The sequence below is a fragment of the Dermacentor albipictus genome, chromosome 3 (assembly GCF_038994185.2).
Source record: "Dermacentor albipictus isolate Rhodes 1998 colony chromosome 3, USDA_Dalb.pri_finalv2, whole genome shotgun sequence".
In the NCBI taxonomy this organism is placed as follows: Eukaryota; Metazoa; Arthropoda; class Arachnida; order Ixodida; family Ixodidae; genus Dermacentor; species Dermacentor albipictus.
This window is the reverse complement of record NC_091823.1, coordinates 125981890-125993997: the sequence shown is the minus strand read 5'-3', so window position 1 is coordinate 125993997 and position 12108 is coordinate 125981890. Positions and strand designations below refer to the sequence as shown.

Here is a 12108-nt window from a genome sequence, read left to right as displayed (position 1 = left end):
AAAACATGGTAGCTTTCATTGCAACAAATAAACAAAACCCGTGGGAATGAAAAAAACGGGTAGGATATCGAATGCTCAATCTATGTTGTATCCATATTTGCGTTCACCTGTGTGTTGCGTACACTGCGCAGAAAATCCCTTATGTTCACAATGCTGACTCACCCACATCCGCACAATATTTCAAGAAAAAAAATTATTCATGTGAGAATGGCTGAGTACATGTGCCTCGGCACCCTCCTGCTCACAAACTGTTGTAGAAGGAAAAGATGATGAAACCATATGCGACTCGTTCAAAAAATTTCTCTGAGATATTTCTATATGTGTTTAATTCTGCAGAATGTTAATAAATGTCGGTAATAGTAAGCCCATGGACCAGTCCTTATACAAAAGAGCTCTATTTATTCATGCCAACCATGCTACTAAAGGAGAAAAGAAAAGAAATACCAAGTACACTACTTAATACTAAGCACTAAGCACAGTCGAAGCGGTGGCGAAGTCGCAGCGGTGGCGTGGAGGTAGAACACCCGCCTCGTGTGCAAGAGGTCAGTGGTTCGAACCCCGGTGCCGGCAATTTTCCACCGGATTAAAAAAAAAAATCCGCGTGTTGATAAAATTGCACAAACAGGCCTGGAGTGTGGCCTGATCCCGGTGACCAGAACCGGTAACGCACTCCATCACCAGAGCAAGATTGGCCACCCTGGTGCAGTACTTGGCCACAACCTCCTATATGAACACAACAATCAAACCCCGGCCCTCAGTACCCAGCAGCTGTGCAGCAACTGACCACGGCGGCGGTCGGACCTGCGACGCAGCAGAGGGTGCTAAGAATCACTGGCTCCGGACAGGCCGCCATTGGAATATGAACCTGGCAACGTTCAACGCTAGAACGTTATCTAATGAAGCGAGTCTAGCAGTGCTATTGGAGGGCAGCAAATGGGACATCATAGGGCTCAGTGAAGTTAGGAGGCCAAAAGAAGCATATACAGTGCTAAAAAGCGGGCACGTCCTGTGCTACCGGGGCTTAGCGGAGAGAAGAGAACTAGGAGTCGGATTCCTGATTAATAAGAATATAGCTGGTAACATAGAGGAATTCTATAGCATTAATGAAAGGGTGGCAGGTCTTGTTCTGAAACTTAATAAGAGGTACAAAATGAACATTGTACAGGCCTACGCCCCTACATCCAGTCATGATGACGAGGAAGTCGAAAGCTTCTATGAAGACGTGGAATCGGCGATGGGTAGAGTGAAAACTAAATACACTATACTAATGGGCGGCTTTAATGCCAAGGTAGGCAAGAAGCAGGCTGGAGACAAGGCAGTGGGCGAATATGGCATAGGCACTAGGAATAGCAGGGGAGAGTTATTAGTAGAGTTTGCGGAACAGAATAATATGAGGATAATGAATACCTTCTTCCGCAAGCGGGATAGCCGAAAGTGGACGTGGAGGAGCCCGAACGATGAGACTAGAAATGAAATAGACTTCATACTCTGCGCTAACCCTGGCATCATACAAGATGTGGACGTGCTCGGCAAGGTGCGCTGCAGTGACCACAGGATGGTAAGAACTCGAATTAGCCTAGACCTGAGGAGGGAACGGAAGAAACTGGTACATAAGAAGCCGATTAATGAGTTAGCGGTAAGAGGGAAAATAGAGGAATTCCAGCTCAAGCTACAGAACAGGTATTCGGCTTTAACTCAGGAAGAGGACCTTAGTATTGAAGCAATGAACGACAATCTTGTGGGCATCATTAAGGAGTGTGCAATGGAAGTCGGTGGTAACTCCGTTAAGCAGGATACCAGCAAACTATCGCAGGAGACGAAAGATCTGATCAAGAAACGCCAATGTTTGAAAGCATCTAACCCTACAGCTAGAATAGAACTGGCAGAACTTTCGAAGTTAATCAACAAGCGTAAGACAGCTGACATACGGAAGTATAATATGGATAGAATTGAACATGCTCTCAGGAACGGAGGAAGCCTAAAAACAGTGAAGAAGAAACTAGGAATTGGCAAGAATCAGATGTATGCGTTAAGAGACAAAGCCGGCAATATCATTACTAATATGGATGAGATAGTTCAAGTGGCTGATGAGTTCTATAGAGATTTATACAGTACCAGTGGCACTCACGACGATAATGGAAGAGAAAATAGTCTAGACGAATTCGAAATCCCAAAGGTAACGCCGGAAGAAGTAAAGAAAGCCTTGGGAGATATGCAAAGGGGGAAGGCAGCTGGGGAGGATCAGGTAACAGCAGATTTGTTGAAGGATGGTGGACAGATTGTTCTAGAGAAACTAGCCACCCTGTATACGCAATGCCTCATGACTTCGAGCGTACCGGAATCTTGGAAGAATGCTAACATAATCCTAATCCATAAGAAATGGGACGCCAAAGACTTGAAAAATTATAGACCGATCATCTTACTGTCCGTTGCGTACAAACTATTTACTAAGGTAATCGCAAATAGAATCAGGAGCACCTTAGACTTCTGTCAAGCAAAGGACCAGGCAGGATTCCGTAAAGGCTACTCAACAATAGATCATATTCACACTATCAATCAGGTGACAGAGAAATGTGCGGAATATAACCAACCCTTATATATAGCTTTCATTGATTACGAGAAAGCGTTTGATTCTGTCGAAACCTCAGCAGTCATGGAGACATTACGGAATCAGGGTGTAGACGAGCCGTATGTAAAAATACTGAAAGATATCTATAGCGGCTCCACAGCCACCGTAGTCCTCCATAAAGCCAGCAACAAAATCCCAATAATGAAAGGCGTCGGGCAGGGAGATACGATATCTCCAATGCTATTCACAGCGTGTTTACAGGAGGTATTCAGAGACCTGGATTGGGAAGAATTGGGGATAAATGTTAATGGTGAATACCTTAGTAACTTGCGATTCGATGATGATATTGCCTTGCTTAGTAACTCAGAGGACCAATTGCAATGCATGCTCACTGACCTGGAGAGGGAAAGCAGAAGAGTGGGTCTAAAAATTAGTCTGCAGAAAACTAAAGTAATGCTTAACAGTCTCGGAAGAGAACAACAATTTACAATAGGCAGCAAGGCACTGGAAGTTGTAAGGGAATACGTCTACTTAGGGCAGGTAGTGACGGCGGATCCGGATCATGAGACGGAAATAATCAGAATAATAGGAATGGGCTGGGGTGCATTTGGCAGGCATTCTCAGATCATGAACAGCAGGTTGCCATTATCCCTCAAGAGAAAAGTATATAATAGCTGTGTCTTACCAGTACTTACCTACGGGGCAGAAACCTGGAGGCTTACGAAAAGGGTTCTACTCAAATTGAGGACGACGCAACGAGCTATGGAAAGAAGAATGATAGGTGTAACGTTAAGGGATAAGAAAAGAGCAGATTGGGTGAGGGAACAAACGCGAGTTAATGACATCTTAGTTGAAATCAAGAAAAAGAAATGGGCATGGGCAGGACATATAATGAGGAGGGAAGATAACCGATGGTCTTTAAGGGTTACGGATTGGATCCCAAGGGAAGGGAAGCGTAGCAGGGGGCGGCAGAAAGTTAGTTGGGCGGATGAGATTAAGAAGTTTGCAGGCAGGGCATGGCCACAATTAGTACATGACCGGGGTTGTTGGAGAAGTATGGGAGAGGCCTTTGCCCTGCAGTGGGCGTAACCAGGCTGATGATGATGATGATGATGATGATGATGATGATGATGATCATGACTAAGCACAAAGTACATCAAGCAACAAAAAATATGTACAGATACAATGCCTCATTTTCGGGTGTCTTCGTCAACTTCGAGGCTAACGTGTCATGGTGCAATACCTTCTGCAGGATTTCCGTCTTCTCGGGGAAGCAGGAACTGCTCCGTGCGGTCACACGGACCGGTAACCGCTGGGAGCACGTACTGGGCTCATTCAGCATACCTACAGAAGGGTTCGAGGTATGCCTTTGACAAAAAAGTTCTTTCTCTGGCTTACTTTGAAGTAGCACTATACTATCAGAACACCCACATTTTACCCGAAGCACGGGCAACACAAACTTTGAAGACAAATCCCGTTGTCATCGGTGCCGGAGAGGAGCCTACTGTTGGAAAATTAATATTGGAAATAGGATGAACGTCAACAGTGAAGGTAGCTAGAAAACATCAAAAGTCTAAACCAAGCAGCCAGATCGTTCAACTTTCTTGAGCTCTAAATATACGGATTGTATGCGTCTGTAATGCCGTTACACTGATTAACATTTAAGCTTATAATCCTGTCAGCCCATTAGACATCTCCTAAGAAGTAGCCTGGAAGTTACCGCGCCTCAAACGTTTCTTGCGGTAGACAACCACTTAAGACAAGATGCAAACAATGAAGAATTTTATATAGCAGAGGAGCTTGTCATAGCAGCGATGCATTAGCGCATACGTGCACTACAATACCAGCGTGCATAGAGCACCAGTAGCATTGGTGACGATGTCTTGTGTCGCTGCATTTATGGGTACTTAATAGAGTACTTTTATGGCAATGACCACCTGCCTTTTTACTGTTTGCTTGCGTAAGAGTAAGTTCGTAGAGGTGCATTCCTTGCAACCTAGTGAAACGTTCTTCTTGTAAGATTGACTGGCCTCAAAATGGCAGGCAGGTAGAATACAAGGGGCATACGTCAAAGGTATTGGCTCCTTTGCCGATTCCCTGCCGTGTGCCAATACAACTCTTAGCCACACAGCTTAATAACCATACAAGGAGTGCTCTCCCTCCCTATAGCCTGCTCTTCTAACTCCCTAATAAAGCCATCAATATGCCCTGACGCTCCTGGGCAGTGTGACATTATAGGTTCATCGCAGAGCGGTAGCGTGAAAGACGTGGACAACACGCCAGACCAGTTATGTTTTGACCAGTTTGCATAACCCACTTTTTTATTCATAAGTCTATGGCAGAAAGTAACATGTGGCAGGCCTTCCGTAAGACCAAATATCGGCACTCTGCACCTTATGGCCGTGGTGTGCATGTGGCACAGGAGTAGCTTGCGAAATTTGACTGACCTATTGGAAGCATGGATTGCTCTTCAGATACCTAGGCAGATTGCCTTTGTCTCCATCTTGATTGCATTTTCAGCTGTTTGCATGTTTTATCCTTCTCATGTTAGCTATAGAGGAAGTTGTGACGTGGCACAGTGGATACGATGCCCAGTGGTAAAATGGAGCTTCGTTAGTTCGCTACGCTTGCGCGTTCTACTGACGCGTACGAGGCGCCTATTTTAAATGGAGTAATGAAATAACGCCTGCATGGTAATGCTTGTAGAAAGCAAGTGAAAATGCCAGAGCAAACTACAGGACGCCCAATGTCATTCGCTACTTCGAGTACAGTCATAGGTGGTATATAAGAGAGTGCATCCAAGCTGGTGTTGTTTTCCACTAAACCTAACTGTTCTGGCTTATGCAGATGGAGATCCGGGCGTCCATAGGACTTGGTGTAGTATCGCTGGACGATCTGCAGATAACCGCTGGACCGTGCCCGCAACGAGGTTAGTTCGCGTTTTCCTAATCGTTTCTTTAACATAGCTACTGTCAGCTTATTTGGCATTTTTACTATCAGGGTGTTACCTGACTTTCCCACCGCTTTGATGGTCAGTGAGAAAAATAAAGAACATGACGATAATACACGTACGCGAGCCATACGTTTCTCCTATAACTACAGTGTTCTTCGTTTAGTACGTTTTCGTTTCTACTTGTAATCTAAATTCATCATTCTATTTTGAACAGACTGCACGATGAAGGCACCTCACAGTGACCTGTAAATACTTAAGTCTGTTTTTGTCGGCTGGCTGTATGTTAGGCTCACGAATTTCCTAATTTCCTCTCACCACCTATTTATCTGCACTCAGTTACTGCATTTTCCTTCCCTTGGGATTGCAAAATTTAATTGGCAATGTTTTGTTATCTCTGTTGCGCATTATATGGTCTGACCAACTCTTCTTCTTTTTACATGCAACTATACTGCAATGGCCGGCTGCCTTTTCTCCTCCCTAATCCAAAGTGTTGTACTCCTGTCTATTCAAGCTACGCTTATCATTTGTCGTTTCATCATTTATTCCCAAAGTGTTTCTCGAGCTTGTTTGTTAGCCTAGAAGTTTCTCTCTCTTATGTGTTAATGTCTGGAGACCGACATATAGGCAAATGCCTATTTCTTCCCGCACCATAAGGTCGCACTTTATTTGTGTCTGAGGGCAAATTATGTTATAAGAAGTCATTTAGCACATGTTGTATTGCATCTATATATGTTCATTTCGGTCATTTGTTCGTGTATGTTCGTATTCGTGCCTTCAGCGCCTGACAATGCTTCATTTGGCGCTCTCTTTGTTTTCAATGCTCATTCTGCTTTCCACAAGACCTAGCAGCACAGGCCGATCTTGCTAATGACAGTGCACCCAGTAACGTGGCCTAACAAATAAGGGGTGGCGTTGCAAGGCCTAATGACCTTTCTAAGGTTTCTCAACATCTGCCGGACACTAGTTAGCAGTGACAGAGAAAAAGATCACGAAAAGTCTGCTTCTTCGCCCATGGACATGCAACTCCACGTTACTCCACAGGCTCTGGTTTGAGATAAAAACGCATAGCATCTCGATAGAGATACCTCGGATATAATGCAGACTGCAGAGGACATTGTGGGTATTTTATGAGGAACAGTGCAAAGTTCGCTGGAGCCACTATAGTCTAGTTATGCGGTATCCTTTTTCAGCGCCTCCGCTATGGTATGGATGCACTCGCCGTTGTATGGTGCTTGTAGCCAATCGCGGCTCATCTACAGCAGTAAGATCTGCCGTTCGCCCTGCTCTCTTCATTTCAATAAGTGTATAATGAAGATACATGCTGTGCCCAACGCGTGATAGTACAACAAAAAGAACTTTGCGAAGGATGAATTCATAGAGACATATACTAAGAGCACTGACCAAGCGCTTTTTGTGAACTGTTAAAAAGTCGTCTTTAACTATAATGACAGAAGTTTAACGTATCCATGTGTTTTGCAGCAGCTGTAATAAAAAACCTTTTGCAATATGGCAGTCTGTGTTAAAGAAGGAACAACGTTCTTTCTAATCGAATTACTTTCCGAGATTCGCACAAGAAAACACTAATTGAATCCCAGAGATTGTGATGCCCTCAAAAATAGAGAAATACAAAAATGGTACCATCACCTGTATCAATGTTTAGCGCTTGTTTTCAAACCTATAAAATGTTATTGTGAGTGAGGAAACGCGTAATCTTGAGCTTCGAAAAGTACCGATAATAACCATGCCTTAGTGTGATAGGTTTAAAAATATTTGTACGCGTATAGTATTTATTTCTTCTTCTTTCGCTGGAACATTTGTTCACTTCAGTTCATTAGGCACAAATTTTAGCTTCTTGCTATAACCGTTCAGCTGCTTTCCTACGCATTTAGCGTTTTTCGTTCCTGCTCCACTTGATGCCATTGTAAGAAGGAACATTTGGCTAATAAATTCAGACTACCTGTTCTTTGTGTTAAAATTAACGTGTTAACCATGCTGTTTGCAATAAGGCGATTGTCAATATAGTGGCATGTCGTGTGCTAATCAATGTCCTGATGAGGGATGGCTTGCACAATGAAGCTCCTACCTCTGTTTTTTTTTTCCATAAGCATCGCCAATTGCCATTCAATATAGGGAAAGTTACGATGCATGATCAATTCATAAATATATTTTGGCCTCTGTGGTGTATAAAATGAGGCTTTCATAAGTCAACCTTAATAAACAAACGCTTGCAGAGATTATAGGGACTAATAGTCAATCGAATATTCTAATTTTCTTGCCAGGCTATTGAGAGCCATCCTATAGTGTTCTGAATATTACGCTACATACACATTATTAGATCAGACAAGAGGAAACTACAAACTAGAGTTTTGTTTCGCGGCAACAAAAGAGACAGGAAGAAGGCAGGTGTATAAGCAAGATAACATGCAGCATTCGGCAAGATACGGAACTTTAGAAGAGGATAATTTTCAGAAGAACAGGCATAATGAAAGCACAAAATTCTGTAGTGAGAACCTATCTGTGCGCATTCCTTCTGCGCCGGCGCTTTGCCGCGCTCTATGTCGCTTTAATAAATTACGGTGAACTAAATCACAGTGGCAATAGCAGTAGCTATCGCAGCATGGCACATGTGCTGCCCCTTAAATCCCCCTTACTACTTCCTAAACAATGCAAAATAATTTCTGAACAAAACATTTATTTTAAAAATGAATGCTGCAGTAAATATTAGGATGAAAGCAAAGTGGTGATTTCGCGAATGGCCGCGCTAAGTATTTCGATATTATATGGCGTTTTAATTTATGGTGTAAAATAAGTTTGAGATTACTATAGGGTATCGAGCACTTGATTATACCTAAGAAAAATACATATTTACCATAAATATTTATCTTTCTTAAGTGTAATGAACTGAATTATTATATTGTATATAACATAATCGACAATTTTCTACTGATGACAATTACCTGCAGAAGCGTTATACGTTTTTTATAATCTTTGTAAAACTTAATCGCATTAAAATGCTTCGCAGCCGATTATATGTGGTCGCGTGTCCATAACGGCGTGTTTCATTCTTGCTATGAATCGTGGCTACTTTGAAAATTGCAATCAAATATGTATGGGTGCGAAACGCGCTAACGATTTTGGACTCTCGTTACAAATGTATGTCGCTAAGATTGGCATAATTTTGTCGCCCGAGTATTACAAAACTAATACATTGATACTGAGTGAGCTCCTTAAGCAGTTTCCTCAAGTGAACCGTAAAACACATAGTAGACACCAACCAACACCCACGACCAATCCAGATCATTTGGGCACCAGCACACTTCTCCCTACCCGGCAAAGATGCCGCCCACACCACCGCTTGAAGACTCGCCAACCGAGCACCCAGACGGCTCACGCTATGATCAGAGAGGGATCACATGGTCAGTTACGAGGAAATAACTCAGCACTAGAGGTTAGCCAGGGCAGTGTACCCGCCAGCACACAAATCGCTTAACAAGCGAGAACAAGTAGCTTGGAGACGACTTCAGACAAACACCTGCCCCAACTCCGGTAGCCTATCACTACTACCCGGACCAATACCCTAATGCATGTAAGCACTGGAAGAAAAAAGCAGATCTGTTCCATACTATGTGGACGTGCCCAGCCGAAAATCACACTAATTACCAAATAAGTAATACTGAGCAGTGGGAAGCCGTGTTGCTCAGCTCCGACCCTGACCTGCAGGCCAAGGTCATCAAGAGAGCTCAAGAAGCCACCCGGGCCCAGGGGCTCGTGGCTGCCTAACAACAAGGTCATCCGTCAATACCTTGTTTTCAAATAAAGTCTTTACTCACTCACTCACTCACTCAAGTGAACAGCAGTAGCGAGGAGGTCATGATTGCGTACATGGAATACACTTTCTATTATTTAATGCTAAGAAAAAGGTTTCCGAATAAATCTGAGGGCACAGCGACGGGTGGTGAAAAGAAATGACAGGCCTTGCATATACATACCTAAAGAGTGCAACATGAGTCTTGGGACACACAGCGCACAGGCCATTTTAGATGTTAGACTGACTGGATCAAGTGGCAGTGTACTAAAAACAAACGCATGAACTCAATGGCGATAGGCCCAGCACTATCGACACTTTTCTAGCAATGTCCCTAGCCAAGATAGGCTCGCTCATTTTAAGTCATCGAAATGTGCATAGGATGTGACTGCCTACTGACACATTTTTTGTGAAGTTTTCATAATATTTCACGTGTCTGCTGTCTTAGCTAACTCAGCTGACACAGAGGTCTAATAATTACGATGAATTTTTGTAATAAGCGACTGCACCTGCATTCTTGGGTACAGTGCGCATGTCTGTTTCGTTCTCCCAGTATGTCTTCAGCACTGAAGTTTTTTTTTAGCAACATGGATTGCCGATCCGTGCAAAGCTGCAATCTACTTTGATAAAGATAGGTAATCAATTATTTACTTAAAAAAAGGAGCGTTTACGGGAGCGTGCCGAAATTATATCATGGGAGGCTGATACAAAATTTGATATGCGCTTGAGTCGTTCACAAGAGCAGTTATAGCTCCTGCACAAGGTCTTCTTCGCTAAAAGGGTTCATAATGAGCACGAATCTTCCGCTTCAGATTCTTGCTCCTGGGAGGATGGTTTGTCGTGCGAGTTTTTCAACAGTCCCGGCAATGTCGCCGAGTGGAGACGTCGCCGCGCATCGAAAATTGGTGTTCCCGACCACACGCTCAACAGCCTCGAAGGTATGTGGTGAACCTCGCTGTTAAATCCGCGCACAGAACAGCAAAGCAGTCCGTCTCCCGCCGTAGCTACACCGTGAGGAAGTGTGCTCACCACGTGTGTACATTTGGTGCTGTGTCTCCAGGCCTAACTTGCCGCGGATATGTATAGGCTGCCCATTTGTAAAAGAGGGGATAGCTACGATAAGCGCTACAGTTGAAAACAGCACCCCCTATGCCACACAGTGTAGTTGAAGAAGGCTGGCGCGCACACCGACTCATTGCTTCTATTTAATGGCCATTTGAAGTTATACGTCTGTCTCACTTTATTCTATGAGGCTAAAGCCAAGAACTAATCGGTAATTGCATTCGAAAGCCCAAGTAACTGGTTTCTGAGGTTAATTACTCGAAGGGCGCGCAGAAACTCCTGCTAAGGTTTTACAAAACGGGAACCGCCATCGGTTCTCCATGAACCAAAACTGTGCTTATATTCTCAAGAGCTCTCATGTTATAATTATTTCTAAACGGAAATTCAAGCCAATACTTATGCTAGACATATTAACCATTTGCATGCCAAGCATCAGTCTTAGTCGTCCAGGCGTTCTTTCCAAAATGTGTCAGGTGCGAGTCTCACTCGTCGAAGAACTTCCTGTAATTTGATGAGTGTCCCGCATGAGTGGCAGTTGCTTCACCCCTTTGGAGTGAATTCTGCGCAGTAACATGCTTCCAGAAAACTGTTTGAGTGCATAGATTGCGGAAACGCAACGGAAGTCTGCCTTCTCGGAGTCTTAAACATGGCTATACGGACAGTTACAGTGACGACAGTCAATATGATGCCCATATCTGGCTATCTTCAGACGTTTCATGGTTTGGAAGCTAGAAGCAGCACCAAAAAAGAAAGAAAAACGTGGACAGAAGGGCAGAAAAGCAGACAAGGCACAGCTTGTCCATTTTTTCCCCCCTCTGTCTACGTTCCTTGGCACTGCTAATAACTTGCCTACCATGATTGCCTAACAACTCATCCAACGTTCAGCGCCTTTGGAGCTTGCTTCGCCTCAAGTAAACAATTATACCAGCAAAGCTCTAGCGAGCAATGCTGGTAGCTTTAACTTAGTACTGACATTTGCGAGAAAGGTTTAGTTAGAATCTCTGTTGACCTCTGGCATGGAGGGGGATAGACAAAAACTATTTATCGCCGATGTATCTGTGATTTATTTTCCACGCCCCGCTAGCACTAACCCGTCGAGTGGATGATAACGAAAACACACTTGACTGCTGTTTCTAGAAGTGTATCTCTGCATATAGACTTTTTCTGTCTACCTTCAACTCTCTTACCTGCAACTCAAGAAGGAAAAATTATTGACACCTGCAGAGAATGTAGATAACAATCGGTCTGCTGACACTACAATAATGATAGCTGTTCACGATGGATCTCTCATTTAAAGAATCCGTAAATGTTAGTGGCATTGTGAAACATTTCTGACATGGAAATGCTTAATAGCAAGCGCGCCAGCCAATAAAAAAATAGCACTTACGAGTAGAAATCCGTGTGAATTCGGACCCTAGGCATCAGCTCATGGCGTCACGTTTCGCTGCCTCATGTAAAAATATTTTGATTATACAAAATAAAAGTGGAGAGCGGAAAAGACGTTACCTCGGTTCCGCAGTGGGGCCGCACTTGCACTGCGGCCTGCCTAATGTGCAACCGCCGAAATCGCAAGTATAAAAGTCTACGTGGACATTTAAGATGATTTTTCAACCACGCGCCATAGTGACGTTCAGTAGCCCAAGCGTTGTGGGCACCCGCCCGATCCACTGTAGCCTTCGCAGCGCAAGGCATTAAAGAAGGACCGAGAGCACCAGGAAA

At 43.8% G+C, this 12108-nt stretch overlaps 1 protein-coding gene across 3 annotated transcripts in view; it reads left to right on the top strand.

Moving 5' to 3' along the window:
- The window catches only part of LOC135909438 (MAM and LDL-receptor class A domain-containing protein 1-like), a 269210-nt gene that overhangs the window by 124060 nt on the left and 133042 nt on the right, over positions 1 to 12108 (top strand). For all 3 annotated transcript variants that reach the window (XM_065441393.1, XM_065441392.1, XM_065441394.1), the window contains exons 25-27: positions 3822 to 3930; positions 5417 to 5498; positions 10140 to 10265. In XM_065441393.1, the coding sequence (XP_065297465.1) occupies positions 3822 to 3930; positions 5417 to 5498; positions 10140 to 10265 (317 nt within the window). The remainder of the gene's footprint in view (positions 1 to 3821; positions 3931 to 5416; positions 5499 to 10139; positions 10266 to 12108) is intronic.